At 37.0% G+C, this 26,012-nt stretch overlaps 1 protein-coding gene across 4 annotated transcripts in view; it reads right to left on the bottom strand.

The window, feature by feature from the left end:
* LOC110195701 (E3 ubiquitin-protein ligase NRDP1-like) overlaps positions 1–26,012 on the bottom strand; it is a 45,550-nt gene that overhangs the window by 12,165 nt on the left and 7,373 nt on the right. For 2 of the 4 annotated variants that reach the window (XM_020968548.1, XM_020968583.1), the window contains exons 2-5: positions 14,568–14,793; positions 7,759–7,898; positions 3,755–3,917; positions 793–913 (exon numbers count right to left, since the gene is read on the bottom strand). In XM_020968548.1, coding sequence (XP_020824207.1) covers positions 793–913; positions 3,755–3,917; positions 7,759–7,898; positions 14,568–14,773 — 630 coding nt within the window. In that variant the 5' untranslated portion in view covers positions 14,774–14,793. The remainder of the gene's footprint in view (positions 1–792; positions 914–3,754; positions 3,918–7,758; positions 7,899–14,567; positions 14,794–26,012) is intronic. The other 2 variants (XM_020968567.1, XM_020968573.2) reach the window with 2 other exon arrangements.

The raw sequence follows: 26,012 nt of genomic DNA, 5'->3' as shown, positions 1-26,012 counted from the left end.
CAATCACGTTTTTCTTGAGTGGACTAGAAGGAAAGAAGGCCACTGATTGCAAGAAGACTGGCCATGCCTCTGAAGGCTCTTAAAAGACTGAGCCCACCAGCTCTGGAATGAGGAATGGTGGGGGAACAGGTTGGTGGAGGAGACTTTTGCACCTAAACCAGAGGGAAGGAGAATTGAGGAGGGAAAGAAACCACCCCCCACTTCCTTCAGACATGGCCCTTTGCATCAGAGTCTGCATCTAATAGGGAGCAGACTCACACTTGATAGACAGATATGGACACAAAGAGGCAGTGACTACAGGTTGGAAACAAACTTTTTTTTTTTGGTGAGGCAATTGGGGTTAAGCGACTTGCCCAGAGTCACACAGCTAGTGAATGTTATGTTTATGTGTCTGAGGCTAGATTTGAACTTAGGTCCTCCTGACTCCAGGGCTGGTGCTCTATCCACTGCGCCACCTACTTGCCCCCAGAAACATTTTTTCAGAGAGACACAAACACAGAGAGACAGCAAGGAAGCTGCTTCAAGGAACTGACCTTGAAGGACAAGAACAGAAGAGAGTGCTAATTCCGGTATCTGAAAGTAGAGCACTGCCAAGCAGTTTGCTCAGCAGAGGCAGAACCTTCAGAGGAAGCTGTGATGGGGGAGGGGGAAGAAGGAGAAACATACACACACACACACACACACACACACACACACACACACACACACACACACACGAAAGAGATACCCATTAGGCACAGATTAGAGCACATACAAGGTGCTTAATGAATTCTGAGTAGTGATGGCAGTTACCTTAAGTTCTACAACTTCATTTTGCAGAAGACTTTCTTTCTGTACCATATGTTGCCTGTGTGAATCCAGTCTAGATGACATCTCACGCGCTGCCTTTTCCATTCTGTATACCATCTCTACTCTAAAAAAGTTTACTCATTTTAATAGTCTATTTTCCATTTCAAACATAATATATTAGGCATGCTCTTGCTTTACATATACATTGCCCATATTAATCTTTTTTTAAAAGAAAAAACAATGTGAATGCAATGAAAAATAACAGCAGTCTGGGTGAGGGGGGGTAGAAGGAAAATGCTGCTTATGTTCAGGCCAACAATGGACATTTCCATTTAGGAGAGAAATTAAATTAAGATAAGTGGCCTCATATCAGGCAAACTACTTTAGCAGTTAAGCTACTTTTAATTTATAAACAATGGCTAACGTATTATCTCTGCAAACACAACTGAAAAGTCTTCTACAAATTGCTCTTTATAAAATGGCAATGAATTTGTATCATCAATTTGCTATGTCTGTTACTTTTATACTTGTGCCTATAAATCTGCTCTTTTTAGGGTATAAAATATAAGAAGGTCAAATCTTAAAAAGTGCTTTTGTTTCATCAAAACTAACTACTATTTTTTGTGGGACCCTGAGACTATGGCTTCAAGAACAGAGGTGACCATGAATCATAGCTGGTGACAAATTAAAATAAACTAAATTGAGAAAGACAAAGGACAACTGCATGAGATATTCAGGAAAGACATTATCAATGTTTAGCTGCTAAATACATTTAGAACTAAAATTTATTATTTACTTTTTGATGGTTCTTTGAAAGGGAGTGGAAATAGATGGTGTAGTAGCACCAGAAGGCAAGTTAACTCACCTCTTCCTGCATTCACTAAGGTTTAGGTTTGAATTCCAAGTGGATAGAAGAGGGAGCAGGTCATCAGTGGTTTGCTTAAGGGTGTCTGCAACACCACTTACTGGGAAGGGAAGGTTGTAGCAAAGAAGCTAATGGGAAATGAATCCAGTGGTGAGGTAGACTAGCTAAATGTGGTTTGGAGAGCAAGACTAGGGACAGTCAGGTTAGGAGAATTTCATCTGGGAAGGATGTGATTTCTAAAAAAAGGAAAAAAAAAGCAAGTATAAGATAGAGAAATGATCAAGAACAGACATTCATCACATAGAGAGAACTGAATAAGAATGGGAAAGATAGCATCTGAAGAACAAATAGGGAAAATAACTATGACTTGTCTATAGGCTTTCCTCCTCAAACACAAACAAAATAATCTGGGATATATAAGAATAAGAAAGGTACATTCTTACTGAATATTAGAAAGCACGACTCACTGGCTCACCAAAGCTAGAAACTCAGAGGGCTAGAAGTTTTAAACACTATTCTGTGTGGCATTAAGCAACTCCATGTAACATCTGGAAGATATTATCTTTCAAATGTAACAGTGGCAATGCCAAAATGCTCTATCTACACTGGGTTGCTTTTCATATTGAAGGAAAAATGATCTAAATGCATTTTGTGAATGACTCTCATTTATGTAGTGCCTTAAAGTTATGAAGTCAGCAAGTATTTAAATGCTTCCAATGGACCAAAGCACCAGGCTAAGTTTGGGGATACAAAGAGAAGTAAAAAGACTCCCTGCCTTCAAGGAGCTTGCATTCTAATGTGGGTGGGTGGGGGTGGGGAAGAAAGCATGCAAATAAATATGTATGAATAAGATAAATACAGTAAAAGTAGGAGGCAATCTTAGAAGGAAGGCATTAAGAGGCACCAGGAAAGGCTACTTGCAGAGGGTAGGATTTAGCTGATACTTGAAGAAAGCTTAAGAAGCCAGAAAGGGGAGAGGGGATTCCAAGAATGGGGGGACAGTCAATGAAAATGCATGGATTCAAGAGATTAAGAGTGCCTTGTGTGATACAAAGAAAATTGGGGTCCCCCCATGCAGAACAGAACTGTGAAGTAGGGATGCTAGGTATTATCCCCATTTTACAGATGAGGAAATTGAGGATCAGAGAGGTTAAGTGACCTACCAAAGGTCAAACTACTAGTAAGTGTCAGAGGTGGAATCTGAACATAGGCTTACTATAATACTTTGCCACAGAAATGCTTGTTATGTTCCTATGTTGTTCAAATCTGAGTATAGTTACAAAGTTTAGATATACATTAACTTTTTCCAGTGTTTCTTTCCACATCAAATGAATATACACTTTGTCATTTTGAAAGTAAAACCAAGGTTTTGTCTCATGGACTGGATGCTATGAAAATAACCTCTACAAAACACAAGTCTTTTTGCGGCAGAGACAAATTTGTTATTGCCAGAATCAGCAAACTAGAAATAAAACAAGGCCGTTAAAAAGGAGCTTGAAAAGCCATTTCTAGATAAACTTTTAAGTGCTTAAACATCAGGGCTGGGACTACTCTGGGAGAAATGCTGAGTTCTTGGCTCAGCTAAAGCTGAAGGGCCAGTGTCCATATTCACCAGCAGGCTTGCAAGGTTAAGTCTACTCTTTCTTTTCCTGAAATAAGGCATTTCATAGAGGAAAGATGAGGACTGTTAGGGTGGGTGACAGCACATATTTTTTTTGTAAAGTATTTTATTTTTCACAATTACATGTAATGGTAGCTTTTCAACATTCATTTTTAAATATGATTTTGAGTGCCAAATTTTTCTCCCTCATTCCTTTCCCCCTCCCCAAGAAAATAAGCAATCCGATATAGGTTATATATGAAAGCACATATTCTTAAAAACTGATATCGGTCTGGGTAGTTTTATCAAAGCAATATTTATCATTCAAGACAAATAGTGCATAAGAATTTTTTTTTCAAATGTACGATGTTTATACTTTTGACTCCATAGCACTTAAATAATATCAAGAAAACTATGTATAGGGATTTCAGGATTTAGTCCCTGATAAATACAAAAATTAATATTTCAGAATTATGGTTGAAACAGAAATTTTAACTTACCTAAGCATCACTAGCTCTGATCTCAGCTCTGCTATGCAGTTATGCTGCATGTCTTCTGAGTTAAAGACAGTGTAACCACAGCCTTTGGGGCATTCCTGGCTTCGTAATTCACATGCTGCTAAATGACCACTTAAGTTACGCCGTTCAACTTGAACTGGACAACCTGATTGGAGAACAGAATAACCTGAAAATCACTAACTCCACAATTATTACACTTCCGTGATAGGAAAGAGAAACCAAAATCGAAAATGTTCCAAAATGCATAGTGAATACCAGTAAAATCAATGAATATTCTGTCTCCAGCCAGCACTCACACATCCAACCCTTCCTCTCTATTTCTGATGGGGTATGGGCCCACCCCTAAACCTCAACATTTCCACAGGCACTACCATAATTTAGGCCTTCATTGCTTCTTTTCCAGATTGCTAAAATGGCATCTTTCTTCCAGTCCATCTTCCACACAACTGACAAAGTGATTTTTCTTCAGCAGATCTGATCATGCTGTTCCCCTAATTTGATAAACTCCAGTGGCTTCCTATTGCCTCTAGGATCATAATAGAAGCTTCTCCACTGAGCTCTTAAAGCCCTTCACTAGCTGTCCCCAACAAATCTTTCTAGCATCATTATTCATTAATGTCCCTTCTCCACTCTGCAGTCCAACCAATCTGGCCTTCCCTCTGTCCCTCACAAAGTGACCTCTATCTTCCATGCCTGTGCCTCTGCATTGTCAGCCCCTCCACTTATATTGTACTTCCTGCTCATCTGAGCCTCAGAGAATCCCTCTCTTCCTTCAAGATCCCCTTCTACATGAAGCCTTCCCCTCACAAAGTACTAATACACCCCCTCCCTAACCACCTTCTCCGAATACGAATGATCATACAATAAAAAATAGAAAAGAAGCAGATCGTGTATCTTCACAGCTGAGGTTGGGGATAAGCAGGGAGAGTGAATTCTTAACCAAAAAAGGGGCAGAGGCAATTATAAAAGATTACATTGATAATTTTCATTATATGAAATTGAAAAGCTTTGGCCATGAATAAAATGTAACTAGAATAAGAAGAAAAGGTTGGAAAAACTTTCTTTTTATCAGACATCTCTGAAAAGAGTTTAATATCTATAATACATAAAAAACTATCAAATACATGGCCAAAAGCCATTTCCTAATAGATATTTGGTCCATGGACATGAAGAAATATTTCTCAAAAGAATTGTAATTATTAACAACTATATGATAAATTGCTCCAACTCACTGAAAATTAGAAAAAAGCAAATCAAAAGAAGAAATGTGAGAAGTTATCCTTCTCTTTTTCAGAAATGGGGAACTATGGATATATAAGTCGCATCATTTTTGAAAAGTTGTTCAGTTTTGTGCAACCTTTTTTCTTTCCTCCTTCCTCCTTTACTATAAAAGATGGCTTTCTGGGAAGGTGTAGGAGGAATAGATTTGGAAATAAAGGTGACATGAAAACCACACATCCACATCATGCATAAGGAACAGAGAGAATGCCAGTTTGGTGTGAGGGCATCAGAGAAAGTGAGACCCAAGGAGGCTGGATTTTTACTGGATTTCTGTTTTCTCTGACAACTATCTTTGGATGGAAAAGAACAGGAAAAATGGCCAATAAGGAATTGACTACTCAAGAGAAATAAGGAGATAATAACAGTGTATCTGGCAGTTTTTGATGAGTTCAGAGCAGAAGACCCAGAGGAAGTACATTTTTAGGGTAGAGCCACTGCCAGTCATCTTTGGAAGATTAGGGAAAATGAGAGAGGGACTACAGGATGGAAGAAGTGGAAATATCTTGATTTAAAAACACAATAAAACAATTTTACTTTGATCCTTGGCAAAATTCTAGAATGTATTATTAAAGGGATACTTAATGAACATCTAGAAAAATACTTATCACAAAGTTAAAACACCTTTAAAACAGTTCATGGAAAACTAAGATTATTTCCTTTTTTTTTTTTTTAACAGAGTTACGAGATTGCTGAGAGGAATACTATACTTATACTTTATCTAAATGGTAGTAAAACATTTAGGAAAGTGTTTTATGCTAGTCTTGTGGGCAAAAAAAAAGGTGAGTTAGATGATAGTTCAATTAAGTTTATTCAAAATTGACTAAATGGCTAAACCAAGACAGTAGAAATTGTGTCTACTGGAGTGCTCTAGGAATCTATGTTTGAGCCTGTGATATTTAATATTTTATCAATGGATTTAATTAATAACAAACTAGCATTTACATAGGACTTTTAAGATTTACAAAGCAGTGTAAAATATTATCTCATGTCATTTTCACAGCAACCTTGTGAGGTAGATAACATAATTATCCCCATTTTACAGATGAGGAAATTTATTCTGTGACCCTTGCCCAGGGTTACATAGTCACTATATGTCTGAAGGGGGATTTGAACACAGGTCTTCCTGACTCCAGGTCCAGCATCTTTTGCTCACTGAGCCACCTAAGCTGCATCAAATGCACAGTTATCAATTCAAAGACGACATACAGCTAGGATAACCAGCATATTACATGAAAGATTTATGATCTAAAAGATTTCAACAGGCTGGAATTTGGGGTCAAATTTGATAAGATGAAATTTAAGAGGGATAAATGTAGTCTCATACACTTGTATTAAAAAATTACTTCACAAGCATGAGATGGCAGAGCCCTACCTACACACAAGCTCATCTAGAAAAGATCTAGGGGTTTTCTTGGACTATAAACCCAACAGGATTCAACAGTGCCCTCAAAATCTAAGTGATCTTAGATTGTATTAAGAGAGGTGTGATGTCTAGTACCAGGGAGGTGACAGTTCCATTGTATTCTACCCTTCTCAGACTACATCTGGAGTACCGTGTTCAGTATTGTGAAACACATTTTAGGAAGGACTCAGATAAGTTGGAGAGCATCTAGAGAAGTGTGGACAGAACTAGAAGCAAAGGATCCTTACTTGCAAAGAGGCAAAATAGAAAAATTTAATATTGATCAGAGTTATCTCAAAGTGGGGCAGACTATCCTTGAAGCTGACGGGTTCCTTCTCACCAAGTCTTCAAACCTAGGTAGGATGAACACTTGTCTGGTTTGTTGGGATTCTTCTTAACTACATGGTTGAACCAGATGGAATCTGAACTACTTTTCACCTCTACTGTTCTATAATGCTCATGAAGCAGGACATCAGCTAGGTGGCGCCTGCCTACCAAGGTTAACGAATGACTAGTAACTAGTCCTTTTATTAATGGGATTTGTTTTGTGAAGTTTGGATTTAGTCAAAGGGCCGCACTTGAGGGCCTAGAGGGCCACATGTAGCCTCGACGCCACAAGTTCTCCACCCCTGGCCTAGTTGTTCCTTTGAATCTTTTCGGTGGTACTGTATAACATTCCTGAGAATTCTCAGATCGGACACGGTCTCTTGGTGATGGGCCCTGGTGCGGTGATTCCACTCCTAAGTGTTGTGAGACCTAAAGCATACTGGTTTTAGATGAATGGTCTTAGTTTTTAAGTAGATGATAGAGGGGGGAAAAGATCTAGGATGTTTCCAGCTTTGAGTCCTACTATGGATCAACAGTACGTCTTGGCTTGATCTACATGTGCTATTTTTCATTTGTGTGACCTGATGTAAGCTTTCATACCCATCCATTTGCTCACGTCATGAAGAGCTATGAGATGTCAGCATTATTTGCTTTCCCATAAGTAGTCTTTTAATTCCTAAGATTTTCTCATCAAACCAATCCAGATATCTGTTTGAATCCTAAAAACTCACAATATTTTCTAAGTTACTTGAGGGCAGTCTCACATACCGAGTCTCATACACCTAAGCCTTCCCTAGAGTGCTTTAACAAAAAGTACTGCACAGAATAGATAACAACTATTATTTACTGAACAAACAGGTCTTAACTCACAAGTGAATTTAGGACAAACAGTCTTAGTTTAGTAACAAGTTGTGCTGGCAGTAACTTGATTTCCTGAGAAGTCATGGGATGTTAATTTTATTCGGCCTACATTTACCTGTATTTGTGCACGATATCCAACCATATTCACATTCCCTTTCATGCTGCTCCACTGATTCTAAAGAGCAAACCATTTCACAGCCACGTTCTCCATTTCTGCAGTGAAGCTGGAGTCGATTTAGATCATTTCGCATATATCTGTAGTATATTCACATATAAATTACTACCTTGGTTCTAAATGATATATCACTGTGAACCTAAATATATAAAGTACACATAAGTATTAAAGTGACCTTTGTGGTGAGCAAATGGCCATGGGAATTCAACTTGGCAAAAAAATCATTTGGAAATATTATAATACTGAAGTGTTAGGATTCTGAGGCAACCTAAAATATTGAGGTGATTCTCTTTTAGGTAAATACAAGGTTTCTTCTAGCTCTAAATCTATGATCCTAAATTTTATTTGCAAACACTATGATCACAGAATATTAAGATTCTGAATTTACCCCAAAAAGTGTAGATAGTTATTTTTTTTAGGTCCCTTCCAACTCTAATTCTGTGATTAAATAGATAAATAAGTTCTCCTGAAAGTTAATTAGCAGAGGCATAGACCCAAATCTCACACCATATACCAAAATAAAGTCAAAATGGGTTATGATTTTGATATAAAGGCTGACACTATAAGAAAACTGAGAGAGCAAGGAATAGTTTACCTCAGATTTATGGAGAACAGAAGAAGACCAAAGAGGAGATAGAGAACATTACAAAATGCAAAAGGAGTAATTTTGATTACATTAAATTGAAAAGTTTCTGCACAAACAAAGCCAATGCAACCAAGATTAGGAGGGAAGTAGAAAACTAGGAAAGAATTTTTACAACCAGTGTCTCTGATAAGGGCCTCACTTCTAAAATATATAAAGAATTAAGACAAATTTCTAAGAATGCAAGTCATTCCCCAATTGATAAATGGTCAAAGGATATGAACAGGCAGTTATCAGATGAAGAAACGAAAGCCATCTATAGTCATATGAAAAAATGTTCCAAATCACTATTGATTAAAGAAATGCAAATTAAAATAACTCTGAGGTACCACATCACACCTATCAGATTGGCCAACATGACAAAACAGGAAAATGATAAGTGTTGGAGAAGATGGGGGAAAATTGGAACACTAATGCATTGTTGGTGGAGTTATGAAATAATCCAACCATTGTGGAGAGCAATTTGGAACTATGCCCAAAGGTCTATAAAAATGTGCATACCCTTTGACTCAGCAATAGCACTTCTAGGGCTGTATCCCAAAGAGATCATAAAAATGGGAAAAGGAACCACATGTACAAAAATATTTATAGCAGCTCTTTTTGTGGTGGCAAAGAATTGGAAATTGAGGGGATGCCCATCAACTGGGGAATGACTGAACAAGTTATGGTATATGAATGTAATGGAATACCACTGAGCTATAAGAAATGATGAGCAGGCAGACTTTAGAAAAACCTGGACTTACAAGAATTGATGCTGAGTGAAGTGAGCAGAACCAGGAGAACATTGTACACAGTAACAGCCGCATTGTGCAATGCCTAACTTAGCCCTTCTCAGCAATGCAAGGATTTAAGACATCTCCAAAGGACTCATGATGGAAAATGCTATCCACATCCAAAGAAAGAACTATGGAGTTTGAATGCAGATTGAAGCATACTATTTGCTATTTTTTTCCTTCTGTTTTGTTTTTGTTTCCTCTTTCTGGTGGTTTCCCCTGGTTCTAATTCTTCCTTACAACATGACTAATGTGAAAATGTTTAATAGGAATACATATGTATAGCCTATATCAGACTGTGCACCACCTTGGGAAGGGAAGGAGAGGGAGAAAAATTTAAAACTCAAAAGCTTATGGAAATGATTTTTTTTTAGGCAATTGGGGTTAAGTTACTTGCCCAGGGTCACACAGCTACTAAGTATCAAGTATTTGGTCTAAGGCCGCATTTGAACTCAAGTCCTCCTGACTTCAGAGCCAGTGCTCTATCCACTGCACCACCTAGCTGCCCCTATGGAAGTGATTGTTGATATATCAAAATAAATTAACAATTTTTTTTTGTAAAAACGAAGTTAGCTAGCAGAAATGGCATAAATAAATGATTCATGTAAAAGTTTCTACTTTTGACCAGATGGGAATTAGTGTCTAAATAACCCCAACAAAGTTATCTTTGGTGTGTTTTGCCTTTATGAAATTGTGATTCATGTTTCCTTACTAAGCATGCTCTGCTTATGGGAAAAAGACACTGAGGAGAAGAGTCTAGGGCATTGACACACATGCAAAAGTAATGGACACACAGAAACACATGTAGAGAGGCATACAAACAGATGAGTCAAAGAGTGACATATAGAAATAGAGACAGAAGAGAAAAGAAACAGAGGACACATACAGGATACCATCCTTATCAATAACAGACAGTATATTATCAAATATCTGCTAAGTGTAGGATACTGTGTTTTGTTTTCTCAAAATTGCGATAGCCTCATGAAAAGTTGTTAAGCAGCATATATGTAGGGAGGGCAACAAAGTTGTTTTGCTAAGGAAATAGGACAAAGATCTATAGCCCTACCCAGCTCCTTTCAGATTCTTTTCTTGGGATGAGATCTGAATGGACCACAATTAGCATCATGACACTGGAAAGAAATCGATGAATTTTGAATGTTTTACAACATATTCTGTTCCTTAATCTTCTCCTTTTCTATTTTATTTATGTATGTTTCTAGGGATATAATTTTTCCCTAAGACCTGTGTTAGCTGCATCCCAGAAATTCTGTTATATTACTTCATAATTGTCATAATATTATTCATTATTTCTATTATTCATTATGTCATAAATATTCATTATTTCTATGATTTTTTTTTGGACCTACTCATCCAGGATTTCATTATTAAGTCTCCACCTGGAGCTATGTTTTTTGTTGTGCTCCTTAAATTGATTACTGGTGACTTTGCACAGCCCTCCTTCACATAAATCCAATTCATTTGCAAGTCATGACACCATCTTTCTTTTGCCTTGGTCCTCTTCGAGATTGAAGGAGAAACAACATCAACAATAACAAAACCAGTTTTTATTATATTATGGTCTGTGAAGGATGTTTACTTGCAATATCTCTGGGCCCATGGTCAATTTTTGTAAAAGTTCCATTTGATGCTAAAAGTATGTATATCCTTAATGCCTTAAGTCTTTAGCTCTAGTTTTTCCAGCAATTTGTACAATTCTGTATTTTTCCTTCTGTTTTCTTTTCTGCAGATATGTTCAAATCTGAGAGAGGGACATTAAAGTCTCCTAGTATTACTGTGTAATATGTTCTTCTTTATTTAATTTTTCCTTTATGAATTTAGATACTATGGCATTTGGAACATATATTTAATAATTATATTAGTTTGCTATCTATGGTTCCTTCTAGCATAATCTAATTTCTTTATTAATCTCTATTAATACTGTGAATTTTTGTTTTTGCTTGACTTGATAGCATGATTGCAACTCTTGCTCTTTTGGATATACCTGATGAAAAATAAATTTTGTTCTTGTTTCTCATTTTTATTTTGTGAATGGTGTAAAGAAGTTTAGAGGAATTTTCTAACCCAAGTGTCTAATTCAAGGTCTACATTTTTGCCCAAATAGGTTCAGACAACTCCTATAAAGGGTGTGTGGCATCAAGGGATGGATCACTGGGGAATGCTTTGCTATTCAGTAATATGGAAGACGTGAAACTTTTTACATAGTTATAGCAAAGGTGAATTCACCTTAAAAAAAATCTAGCTGAATTGATGGCAATAGGGAGATGTCCCTCAGTATTACATACCTTTGATTTGGTACCATCCCTCTGATAGGGGCTACCAGGTAAGGGGAAGTTTTGGCAAGTATGCCAAGGAACACTAAGTGAGTTAAGTCTCAGTATCAGTTGAACAATCGTTTTCACAAGACAGACTTGAATTTTACAGCTAGCTGGTTGGGGGGTCTATATCACACACACACACACACACACACATACACAGAGCTTTGATCTAAATTGCCTCAGTTCATGATTGTTTATGGAAAATACCTTTAATAAAGCTGGATACAATTTGGGGGGGAAATGCATCTTTAAAAAGGGTCATCACAAGTAAGTACAAAAGTAGCCTCTCCCTCTCCACTGATATACTGTATCCTAGGTTGCTAGCTCTGGATTTAGTAACTGTTATTTTTCCTAGGGAAACTTGCCTATAGAGAATTGAGAATAATTGACAATTGGATAAAAATTTGAACTATTCTATTCCTACATCTGACATGTATTTTTCCCTCTATAAAGGGTGATTCCAATATTCAGGGATATGAAGATGATTCTTGAAGGTACTAAACACACAGTAGTGTGGTTGCCATTGGTTACCATGGGACAGTAAGGTTGTGTGATGGCAAACCATAGAAATGACAATTGCTGAGACTTCATTTGCCACAGGATCTTCTGGTTACTCTCTGCATTAATCCACCAGATTCCCATTCCAATCCATGAGAAGGCTTGAACTGGAAGCTACCCATAATGGTCAGGGGCACCTACACACCAGAATGCTATTTTGACGTCAAGGGCTGGTTTTGTTTACATCTTTCTTGGTAGTTGGTACTTTTCCTTTACAATGGCAAGCAAATGTCTCACACTCTTTTAATCTTTGTGATTCAGGACTGCTGTTGGCCAAAGAGAAAATCTCTGTCCTCTGCTACTTCTCCCATTAGTCTCATCTCTATTTCTCCATGGTCTCTATCTTTTTCTGCCCAAACTTCCACTTTTTCCACTGGAACCTTCACTCTATTGTTAATCTAGACTTCAATAATCCATCAACAAGAATTTACTGAGTCTATCATGGATCAGGCACTGGGGATACTTCCTAAACTGTATCCTTTTACATTATTTCCATCAACTGGTACCAAAGAAATCTGGTTCTATACCTGAGTTCTTATCATCCTATGCAGTGCTGGCCACTCCTTCTTCTATGCCTTCCAGTAAACAGGGCCATACTCTATAATCCCTTCTGCCACTGTCCAGACCTCCCACCATTACACCACCCAGTGCCTCTGCATACTAGTTTGAAGCTGGCAAAATATGTTCCTCACATTAATGTTGGGAGATAAATAGTGTAAATACCATTATTTATATTTTATAGAAGAGATAAATCATCATCTATTTCCCACCAAGAAAACATTATTGCTCCTCTTAGGCAATGTAGCATATAGACCACTGGGCCTGGAGTCAGTAAGACTGGAGTTCAAATTTGGCCTCAGACAATGAAAAGCTGTGTGACCCTGGGTAAGTCACTTAATCTCTGCCTGCCTCAGTTTCCTCATTGATAAGATGGGAACAATAATAGCACCTGCTTCCCCAAGTTGTTGTGTGAGAATTAAATAAAATAATATTCATAAAGCACTTAGCACAGTGCCTGGCACATAGTAGACACTTAATAAATGCTTGTTTCTTTCTTTGTTTCCTTGAAACTGTTTTGGGTCCCCCCACTTTCCTTTCTACTTTCTCCTCCAGGGTGATTTTATCAACTCTCATAATATCACCTTTACACAAATGAGACTGAAACCTATTTTTATTTAGCTTTAATTTCTCTTTGGAGTTCCAGTCCTACATCTCCAACTACCTTCTGGATATCTCTACTTAGTTGTTTCACTGAGACCCCAAACACAAAATTTCCAAAATGTAACATCATCTTCATCCCTTAAATCCACCCCTCCCTCTAAAGTCCCCTCTTTCTGTTGATGGCACCCCTGTCCTCCAAATCATCTACCATGCAGTTATTCTTGACTCTTGCCTTTTCTTACCTGCCATATCAAATTAATTCCAAGTCCTATTGGTTTATTTTCATGACATCTATAACCTCTTCACTCACACAGCCTCCTTCAAGCCCTCATTACTTTCCCCTTGATTAAGGCAACAGTCTCCTAGATATTCTTCATATTATTCAGCTTTTCTTTTTTCCTTATAAACATTTGACACAAGTAGGCCCATTACACTCTTTCTCAAGATTAACCTGCCAGCTTCTGCCTCCATGCATTTGTAGAGGCCATTCTACCATTCCTGAAATGTACTTCTGACTTATTTCTACCATTCAGAATGCTTATCTTCCTTTGAGGTTCAATTTAGGTGTCACATTCTTCATTCCATCCCTGACCCCACAGTTCTCTAGCTCTTCAAATATTTGCAGAGTACTATTTCACATTGTGCTTATTTGTGTTCTTGTCACATTTCATCCCCTTTACCTTTTCCTATTCCTTAGTAAAGTCAACTCTTTGATTTTTAATTCTTTTTTTTTTAGGCACTTGGGGTTAAGTGACTTGCCCACGGTCACATAGCTAGTAAGTGTCAAGTGTTCGGTCTGAGGCTGGATTTGAACTCAGGTCCTCCTGACTTCAGAGCCAGTGCTCTATCCACTGCACCACCTAGCTGCCCCTAAATTCAACTCTTTAAAGGCAGCACTGTGTACTTTTTATATTTGTATACCCCAAAGCCTTCTGGCACAGTGCTTTATATATAGTAGGTACTTAATATAAGTTGGTTGAAGTGCAATGAGGAGGTTCATACAGGGATCAAAATAATAATCTTGACACTTAGCTGACTGTGTTTATCAGACAATGCATTAAAAATCTACATGGGCTAGATTTGCTATTTTGATCTCATTCCCAATGTTGTAGTAATAAATTATAATGAAGATACAATTAGGTAAAATTACCCATACTTTTTTGTGATTTTCAGTACCAACTGAACTGACAGTTGAACAATTCATTAACGATACTCTCAATTTTACAAGTGAAAAAAACAAACATTAGCAAACTTTATTTCTATAAACTCATCAATTACCTGTAAAGAGGTCGAAGCATTGACATATTAAGTGTTTGCCTATCTTCAGGGCAGTTGCTGTGATAAACTAACCATCCATGAATGCAAGAGGCACAGAAAGCATGTTCACAAGGAGCCTGTAAAGGGTCTTTCAAAACACCTTGGCAGATGCAGCACAACAGTCCTTCATTGACATAACCAACAAAACGCTCAATGTCGTAACCCATTTTTCTTACTATGTTTCAACCTATTTAGATAAAAACAAATCAAGTAGTAGGAAATGAATACCATTGGCAACAATGTGCATTGATAACATTCATAAATAAAAGTTCTGAATATTAAAATTAATATTATTATCATTATTTTTAGGCAATTGGGATTAAGTGACTTGCCCAGGGCCACACAGCTAGTAAATGTCTGATGCTAGATTTGAACTCAGGTCCTCCTGACTCCAGGGCTGGTGCTCTCTCCACTGCACCACCTAGCTGCCCCTATACTTAACTTTATTAAAGCATTTTTTGAAGGCTAACCAAGTTTCAAAAAATATATACCAAGTCCTCATTATACCATTTTTTCCCTCAGGGCTTAGAGAGATAGCATAATATTTTGGATATGGTATTAGAATGAACCATGGTTTAAGTCCCACTTCAGACACTTAAACAATACATATGCCCTTAAGTAAGCCATTTTTATCATTCTTTGCAGATAATATGATGGCATACTTACAGGATCTTAGAAAATCAACTAACAAACTAGTTGGGAAAAATGAACAACTTTAGCAAGGTTGTAGGATATAAAATAAGCCACATAAATCACTAGCATTTCTATATATGACCAACAAAATCCAACAAGAAGAGATAGAGAAATTCCATTTAGAATTTTTAAACTGCAGACAGTATAAAATATTTGGGAGTCTACCTGCCAAGATAAACCTAGGAATTATATGAACACAATTACAAAACACTTTTCACACAAAGACAGATCTAAACAACTGGACAAATACTAATTGCTCATGAGTAGGCCAAGCCAATATAATTAAAAATGACAATTCCACCTATATTAATTTATTCAGTTTCATACCAAGCTACCAAAATTATTTTATAGAGCTAGAAAAAAATAATAGAATTTCATTTAGAAGAATAAAAGGTCAAGAATATCAAAAGAATAAAAAAGATATGAAGGAAAGTAGGCTAGGTCGGAGCACTAGATCTCAAATTATATTACAAAGTGGTAATCATCAAAACAATCTGGAGTGGATCAGTGGAACAGATCAGGTACACAATACATAGTAGCAAATCACCACACTAATCTAGTGTTTGATAAACCCAAAGATCTAAACTTTTGGGGCAAGAACTCACTATCAGACAAAATTGTTGGGAAAACTGGACAGCAGTTTGGCAGAAACTAGGTATAGAACAACATCTCACATCATATACCAACATAAGGTCAAAATGGGTACATGATTCAAACATAAAAAGTGATATAAGCAAATTAGGGGAGCATAGAAAATTTTACCCATCAGATCTATGGATAAGGGAAGAATTTATGACCAAAAAAGAGACAGAAAGGATCATGGGAATTAAAATGGAGTAAAATTTTGATTACATTAAATTAAAAAGTCTTTGCAGAAACAAAACCAATGCAGCCACGATGCGAAGGAAAGCAGGAAAGTGAGGAAATTTTCTCTGATAAGGTTTCTTTTCTCAAACATAAGGAACAGAGTCAAATCTACAAAAGTAAGAGCCATTCCCCAACTGATAAATGGTCAAAGGATATGAACAAGCAGTTTTCAGAATAAGAAAGCAAAGCTAGCTGTGGTTATATGGAAAAAAATGCTCTAAATCACTGATTAGAGAAATGCGAAGTAAAATAACCGAGATACCACCTCATACTTGTCAGATTGGCCAGCATGACATAAAAGGAAAATGACAAATGTTGGAAAGGACATGGAAAAACTGGGACCACTAATGGCACTGTTGGTGTTGTGAACTGGTCCAACCATTCTGGATAACAATTTGGAACTGTGTCCAAAGGACTATCAAACTGTGTATATACCCTTTGACCCAGAAATACCACTGCTAGGTCCCTATTTCAAAGAGATTAAAGAAAAGGGAAAAGGATGTATATGCACAAAATATTTATAGCAGGTCTTTTTGTGGTGGCTTAAGAAATGGAAATTGAGGGAATGCTCATCAATTGGGGAATGGCTGAACAAGTTGTGGTATGTGATGGAATACTATTACGACATAAGAAATGACAAGGGGGATGGTTTCAGAAAAACCTGGGAAGACTTATGTGAATTAATTCAGAGTGAAGTGAGCAGAATCAGGAGAATACTATACACAGTAACAGTAATACAGGCATACTTCGTTTTATTGTGCTTTGCAGATACTGCGTTTTTTAAAAAATGAAGGTCTATAGCAACCCTATGTTGAGCAAGTCTATTGGTGCCATTTTTCCAACAGCATGTGCTCACATCATGTCTGTGTCACATTTCAGTAATTCTCAAAATATTTCAAACTTTTTCATTATTATTATATCTGTTATAATGATCTGTGATCAGTGATCTTTGATGTTACTATTATAATTATTTTGGGGCATCATGAATCATGCCCACACAAGACAGTAAACTTAACTGATAAATGTGTTGTGACTGTCTACCAACTGACAGTTCCCCCAGTCTCTCTCCCTCTCCTTGGGCTTCCCTATTCCTTGAGACACAACAGTATTGAAATTAGGCCAATTAATAACCCTACAATGGCCTGTAAGTGTTCAAGTGAAAGCAAGAGTCAATATATGTAGCAAGCTTCATTGTTGTCTCATTTTATGCAATTGCCACAACTATCACAACCTTCAGCAACCACCATCCCAATCAGTGAGCAGCCTTCAACACCGAGGCAAGACGTTCTACCAGCAAAATGACTCACTGAAGGCTCAGATGACGGTTAACTTTTTTTTTAAGCAATAAAGTATTTTTTAATTATGGTAATACATTTTTTAGACATAATGCTATCAGGCACTTAATAGACTAAAGTACAGTACAAACATAACTTTTATATATACTGGGGAACCAAAAAAATTCACGTGATTCACTTTATTGCAATGGTCTGGAATTGAACCCACAGTATCTCCAAAATAAGCCTATATCAGAATGATGATCAACCATGAAAAACTTAGCTGCTCTGATCAATGTAATAATCCAAGACAATTCTGAAAGACTCATTTTGAAAAATGCTATCCACCTCCACAGAGAGAACTGACATCTGAGTGGAGACTGAAATACACAATTTTCTCACTTTCTTTTTCTTTCCTTTCATAACATGGAATATGGAAATGTTTTGCATGATTTCACATGTATAACTGATATACAGCTTGTCTTCTCAAAGGGTCGGGGAGGAACTGGAGAGGAGAGAATTTGGAACTCAAAATTAAAAGATTACTAAAATATATATTTTTTTAAAGAATGGGGACGTTAACAATGCTTATGCTGCAACAGGTTCTTATCAAGAATTGTAAGGACTTTTAAAAGCTATAAAAATAAACTGTAATTATTATCGAGGCCCATGAAATTTGACTGCTTTCTAAATTAAACCCTCTTCAATCTATCTTCTGACTTCAACATCAAACAGAAAACGCTCTCTCCTGTTAGCACTGATCTCTTAATTGCCACATAATAATGGCCTTTTCAGTCCTTATCTTTCTTGACCTGACATAATTTATCACTCTCTCTTCCAAGACACTTTCTCTGAAGGTTTTCATGATACTACTCTCTTTTGATTATTCTTCTGTCTGATTGCTCCTTTTCAGTTTCCTTTCTCATAATCTTTTCTATTGGTGTTCCCTAAGATTCTGTCTTGGGCCCCCTTCTCTTTGCCCTCTAAACTGTCTTACTTTGTGACTTCATTAGCTCCAATGGGTTAAACTATCATCTCAACTCTGTTGATTACTACATCTAATAACCTGTCAATCTCTCCTGAGCTCCAGACCCACATCAGCAATTGCCTCTTAGACATCTAGAACTGTGTGTTCGCTAGAGATCTCACTCAACATGTTCAAAACAGAACTTTCTTCTAAAACCCTCCTCCTTCTGTATTTCCTATTACTATAAAGGGTACTACCATTTTCCAGTCACTGAGGCTCACAATCTCAATGTCATGTTCAACTCTTCACCCCACATATGTAATGTTGTCAAATCTTTTTTTGTTTTTACCTTCACATCTCGTATAGGTTCCCCTCTTCTCTACTCATACAGCTAGCACCCTTGGCAAGAACCTTCTAATTTTATTTCCTTTAGAATCAAATACAAGTTACTGTGTTTAGATTTTAAATCTTTTCACGACCTAGCCCTAAACTACCTTTCCAAATTTATTGTACATTATTCTCCTTGCTGTGCTCTATGATCTAGCCAAACTGACCTTGCTGTGCCTCATTCGCCATTTGCAAGAGGCTTCATCTCTTTTGTCTCCCTTGGTAGAAAGTTGCAAAACCCTTAATATCTTTGGCTCTCTAGATTCAGTCTATAATCTTTACCTTTTTTATTTCACTGATTCCTTCGGCAGTCTGGTGAGGCCTATGGAATATTTCTCAGAATATTTTTAAATACGTAAAACAAAATACACAGGATTCTGAAAGAAAGTGCATTTAACTTAAAACTGTAATGGGGAGTGCTTTTCCTAAAAACAGAAGCCTGAATATGTTTGTAAGATACACAAAGAGCCAGTGTATGTGGTACCCTCTCTAGGCTGTTCTCCCAAATTACATTCAAAACTAGGAATCTCCTGTGGAGTTTACCAGTCATGATAAACTGTAGATCAGTACTCATAAAAGTATAGCTCACAAGACCCCCAAATGCATATGCTTTCAGTAGTCAGACAGAAGACATAATTAACCCAAAGTAAAGACACTTACTGAAATAGTAGTAAGAAGAGTAGTTAAAAAACTTCTCTTCAATAAAATTGGAGCACGTTCTCAAAGAGAAATGGGAAGGGTGAATAACTATTTATTTGAGTGTTAGAGTTCACAAAGAGAGAAACATACATGTAGGGAATACTTAACCAAGACAGCTCACATGATTTCAGCACTGTAGGAGCATACTATCTTTTCATAGTATCCTCATACTGTTATTCCTGGGCACACTGTCTTTACTGGGCAGGTCCCTTGATGGGCTTTCTGGATGTGCCACTCTATAGCTGGTCTCTCTGAAGAGACCATCTGTTGGGCACAGCATCTCTTACAGATACAGCTGATCCTTCAGCCAGTTAATGGCTAGCTGCTGTATAAATTAATCTGAAGAAGCATAAATATTAATTTTTACTTCTTTTATATTGGTTTATCAAAGTCTCAAAGGGTGAACCCTTTGCAGGGCATAAGCCCTGCATGACTGCCCATAGGTCCCAGTAGGTCTTAACAAAGACAATCATATCATCCTCTGAGATTGGAACAAAGATGTGGTAAAACTTTAGGAGAAATAAGATTTGCAATAGCAACTGTGTGCAGTGTGATGGGGAGTTCATTTGAGATAAATAAAGGGACTGGTGAAGTCCCAAATGAAATTAGATTTCCTGAGATGAAACTCCATTATTCAGTTTAACAAACATTTATCGGGTGTTTACTGTGTGAAATATACTGTGTAAGAACCTAGTGCATACCAAGTTATATAAAGGCAGTTGGAGCAAAAGCTTGGTTTTTTTTTTTGAGTCAGAAAAAACAGGCTTAATATTCTGTCTCTGCTACTTATTAACAGTGTTAGTATTGGTAGGATACTTTATCTTTCTGCATTTCAAATCCTTTATTTATAAAATAAGATGATACTATCTACAATCCTTATCTTATGGGGTTGTTGTGAGTGTTGAGTGATATAAATCACCTTGTAAACCGCAAAGCACTACATTACTGTCAACCAATATGCCAATTATTATATCTGTAATTACTATTACATTGATATCTATGTGTTTGGGTCTAGGAAAACTGCCAGCTATCTGGGTGAATATAAGAATTGGCCTTGAGACAATAGGTGAACACTCTGGTATAGATAGTTATGGTATATAAAGTAATGGGCTTGGAGTAGGGGAGAACCTGAGTTTAAATTCAAACTGACACAAGATGTGTGAACATATACAAGTCATTTAATCTTTCTGAGACTCAATCTTTTCATACATAAAAAGCACATATCCTATAAAATAGAATAATGCCTGCAGTGCCTACCTCACAGTGTTATCATAAGGCTCAAACGACATAATATACGGAAGATGCCATTCAAACTTTAAAGTACTACATATGTCACGGGGTTCAACATCTAAGGATGCTCAAGGGTAAGATCCTAATGTTTGAAGCATTGCAACAATCACTAACACCCAAATGGGGATTAACTTCCTGGATCCTTTGGGATACCTCATGGCAGTATGAGGATAGTAGCTACTTCCTTTTCCGTCAGGTCTCAAAGTATGTCTTTACATACATGAACAAGTGTAGTTACAATGTTCCCTGGTTAAATCTCCACAACTTAGGACCTTAAGGAGACTGCTTTTTCTCTAGCAGATGCCACAGAGTAATATATCGCCATAGGGTATCCCCCTTCCCAGCTCAGGTACTATAAAATGGGGTCCAGATCCTGAGTATTAATTCGTTGGGTAATATCATATCCCCTCTCAGTTTAAGTTACAATGTGTGGGCCGAGAAGCTGAATTATATTGCCTACTGCTCTCTGACTTCTTAGCAGTCTGATGTACCCACTCCAGTGAAGCAATCTATCACTGTGAATGGATAAGGAAGAGGTAGGGAGACAGCAAATGATTCAAGCCTGTATGCCTGTCCTTCTCAAATCAAAAAGACAACTAGAATCTGATAATATCCACATTTGAAATCCCCACTTATTATGAAGAATGATGGAATAGTAGGACTTAATTCCCTACCAGGACCCCTAAGAACAAGGGATGCTTATATGGAAGAAAAGACAGGTCATTTTACAATCACAGAGTGACTAAAATGGCAGCCTTGTTCTTTTCTCTAAGAGGAGCTTTTCAGACCCTCTAAGAATCACAAACCAGGCTGAAAAAACGAAGTCTTGCTGAACAAGCTGGTGATACAACAAGCTGTTGAGACTTCATTATGGAAACCTAAGTTGACTTGTAATCTGCTTTTCTTGTATGGCAGAACAATACCCCAGTGGTCCAGTTAAATGCCACAAAACCCTGTTTCTCTGCTATGTAACCAAAACCCTGCCTAGCTCTAGAGCTACGTAACAAATGCTATTTCCAGAGGATGCTGAAGGTACTTCCAGGGTGCAGCTTTCTTAACATGGGAATAAATCTTTTCTCTTCACTTTGCTCTTTAGCTTATTTGACCAACAGTCTTGCACTAGTAAGTGAGATTCTCCCTAAACTCTCCAAGACACTAGGCTGAGAAATTACACAGCACTTGCAAAGACAAAGAATGGAAAGCTACTGAGTCAGCTGGGCAGGGCTGTCGTAGTCCTGGTCTAAAAGCCAAGGGCATTATCACTCTAGGGAGAAGTAAATTTTCTCCTGGAAGTAGAGGAAGTCATCTTACCCTTCTTCTGTTAGAAATATTAAGAAGGCATTTAAAAATTACCCTAAAGACTACTTTTTTACAGGGAAATGTGAAAAAGGTATAGAACAAAAGTTAAGCTCCTGAAAAATTGAAAGGGAAATAATCCTAATTAGCATTTATCTAGAGTTTTACGGTTTACAAAATGCTTTACATATGTTATTTCATTTGATCCAAACACAACCCAGTCAAGTTGGTGCTATTATTATTCTCATTTTACCCAAGAAAAACTGAGTCTGGGAGAGGTTAAGTGATTTACTCAAGTTATGCTGCTGTTAAATGTCTGAAGGCAGAGATTTGAACTGATATCTTCTTCCTGACTGCAATCCAGGTCTCTATCCACTCTATATAAATTAAAGCCCTTCAATTTGGTTAAGATTGCCTTTCCCCTTGCCTTGTGCAAATGGGGTAATAATCAGACTAAGAGAAAGAAGATATCTGATTACTTTAGTTAACAAAATTATCTTTTGAGTTCACTTTTGATTAGGCAGAGAAAAGAATCCTTAAAGGGAATGACATTTTGATCTGTACATTATTTTACTAATCCTTAGGCATAGATAACCCTTATCATAACAATAAATGATTTCAGGAAAAATGATTCTTGAAGGATATACCAAACAAATTAAGTGGCTATTGTTCAGTTTTATGAAGCAAAATGTTAACTGAACTTCTTAACTGTTTTTTTTTCTTACCATGCTGTGAAATTTCCTTGCTAAGTAACAAACCTTGAAAATGGCTTCAAAGAAGGAGATTTAAGAATCATAAAATAACTGTTCATGTTTGGACCTTTCTTTAAGTAGAAAAACTTGTTAAAATAATACAAATTAATAAAAATTACTTCTGGCAGGCTTATGCCTAAAACACAAAGTGCATAATTTTCTCCTATAGTCCCAACTACAAAAGAGTGATTAAGGTGATTCTAGAATACCTTAATGGCAGTAGAGTTCTCTCCAATGCTCCCCAGGATGGAGGGGTTCCCACTTGGGAAATGAACCAGTCAACTAATAGGGTATTTAGACAGCAGAGTTGAAAGTTTCTGCCCTATGTTTGACAGCAAATGTGCTCTTGAGGAGAAAAGTAAATCATCTTGTAAGTGTAAGCCAACTTGACTTGGAAATGAAAATGAAAATAATTAGAAAACACAGAGGACAAAAACTGTCATCGATAGTCCATGAACTTAGTCTTGCAATAATGACTGTGAACACCATAGTGAAGGATGCTGCCTGGATAAAGGAGCAAAAGTGAAAGGTTGTGTGAAGTCGATTTATCTGTTGACATAAAGAGAAGCTGCTGTTCAAGAGATGCAGAAACTATTAACTATATGGATGGAAAACTAGACTCACCAGAATAGCCTTATAAGCCTAATGACAATTCAAGCCAAGGCTCAAAGCCTCTGAATATTTAAAGGTAAAGTACCTTGAAAGAGCACAAGTATTTAAAGCTAGCTGTGGTTGGTTTGCATGATTTAAAAACTCTGCAAGATTTTATAATGTGCAAGTGTCAGGAGAGGCTACTTGTACAGATACTGAAGCAGCAAAGAAGTTCCCACAGTTCCTATAAAAATTAATAGATGAAGGTCCCTACTTACTGGGATAAATCTTTAATGTAGATGAAACTGGCCTTTTTTTTTTTTTTGGTGAGGCAATTGGGGTTAAGTGACTTGCCCAGAGTCACACAGCCAGTAAGTATCATGTGTCTGAGACTGGATTTGAACTCACATCCTCCTGACTCCAAGGCCAGAGCTTTAACTACTGTACCACCTAGCTGCCCCTTTTTTTTTTAAATCAAAGAATGCCATCTCAAACCTACATCTCAGTGGAGGAAAAAATTATGCTGGGCACAACAGCTTGAAAAAACAGAGTTAACTCTTCTGCTCGGAGGGAATGCATCTGGGACTTACAAACTAAAACCTGTTCTTGTACAACACTGAGAAAATCCTGGAGGATTGAAAGGAATCAGCAAGACATCTTTGAACAATGGTTTTGATAATGGCATTCCTTTAAAGATTCTATTTATTAGGGCAGCTAGGTGGCGAAGTGGGTGAGCACCGGCCCTGAAGTCAGGAGTACCTGAGTTCAAATCCGGCCTCAGACCAAACACTTGACACTCACTAGCTGTGTGACCCTGGGCAAGTCACTCAACCCTAACTGCAACTAAATAAATAAATAAATAAATGATAAAAGATTCTATTTACTTTGGATGATGCCTCAGATCACCCTCTTCATCTGGATGATTTGAATGAAAATGTAAAAGTGTCTACCTTCCTTCCAACACTACCTTTTTTTTCCTCTTAAATAGTATTTTGTTTTTTCCAATTACATGCAAAGGTAGTTTTCAAAATTCACTTTTATAAGATTTTGAGCTCCAAATTTTTTTCTCCCTCCTTCCCCTTGCCCCTCCCCAAGATGGCATGCACTCTGATACAGAATATACATGTATAATCCTATTAGACATATTTCCACATTAGACATATTGCTAACACTACCTAATTGTTACAACCTGTAGATCAGGGAGGGATTGCAAATTTCAAGGTGTGTTACTTACATACTACATTTGTCCAGGCAATTGAAGCTTTGCATGTAGACAAGGATTTCATATTAAGGGATTTCTGGAAGTCCTATAATATTTGCCATGCAATCTAGAATATTGCTAAGGCATGGGAAGATGTGACAGAAATATGTATGAAGAGATTTTGGCTAAAAAGTATGCTTGCAGTTTGTTCCTGATTTTCTTGAATTTGACAAAGATGAAAAGTTGGAAGAAGTGAGTTACAAGATTGTAACATTTAAAAAAATTGTAACAGTAGCACAAGAATTGGAGTTAGAAGTACATGAACATGAGAATTATGTGAAGGGGTTGATTGAGTCTCTTGAAGAACTGTAGAATGAAGATCTGATGGAGCTGCTAGCTGCTGACTACTGAAGAAGAAAGGGAACCTTTGTAACCTAAAGCTGAACCAAAAAGGTTCAATAAGGAAACAGTTGGCAGAAGCATTTCATCATTTGAGTCAATTTTTTTTTGTTATATCAAAAAGATGGATCTGAATACTTCAAAATTTTTAAAAGTTCAAAGACTAAGTTAAGGATAACATTCTTGCTACTCTCAGACATATGAGAGAAAAAAAAAGAGCCACCATCTAAATATCTCTCAATCCCCTCATAAAAAAAGTTGCTCAGCCAGCCACCAGTAATAAAGGTGAGGTGCAGTGGATGGGTAACATACTGCATGCTTATCTTAAATTTACTGTGTGCAAACTTTATCATTAACTTTACCTTTTATTTCATAATTCTGTTTATTATCATGGTATAGAATTTAATGTCTACATTTCATAACTTGTAAAAAGGCATTATTTTGTCAATGCCTTTGTTATATAGGCTGTGAAGTGGGTGGGTAGGAGCAAATTTACATTATGTAAACATCACTTTAAGTAGAGGTGGGTGGAATAGTCCACTTAAAGTGAGAACTGTTTGTATACAATCACAAATACCTAGAATGACAGATAAATGCACAAATGCAGTCAGATATCAAAATTCCATCAACCTCCATATGTAGTCTCATCTGATCTATTCACAATTGGTACAATCAAAGCTACCTGAGGTCTGCTTAGATCCTTCACCACCAACTCTTGCAATACCTCGCTTCTTTAAAACTCAATTTGTGCTCCCTCTTAAGGAAAGTCTTTTCAGATACCCCTAGTTGCTACGGCTTATTCTGTCCTCAAATTTTCATTTATACCTTTATATACAGTTTACTTGTTATATATGTAGGATGTGAGCTCCTTAAGAATAGGGATGGATTTTGATTTGTTTTGAAAGTCTAATACCTTGTACATAGTAGGTATTTAATAAAGCTTGCTGAATTGATGGATTTGTAGAAGGCTTAGTATAAAACCCACACATC

Source organism: Phascolarctos cinereus, unplaced genomic scaffold (genome assembly GCF_003287225.1).
Source record: "Phascolarctos cinereus isolate Bilbo 61053 unplaced genomic scaffold, phaCin_HiC Scaffold_4;HRSCAF=312, whole genome shotgun sequence".
In the NCBI taxonomy this organism is placed as follows: Eukaryota; Metazoa; Chordata; class Mammalia; order Diprotodontia; family Phascolarctidae; genus Phascolarctos; species Phascolarctos cinereus.
The sequence above is the reverse complement of the archived record's forward strand: the minus strand, read 5'-3'. Positions and strand labels throughout refer to the sequence as shown.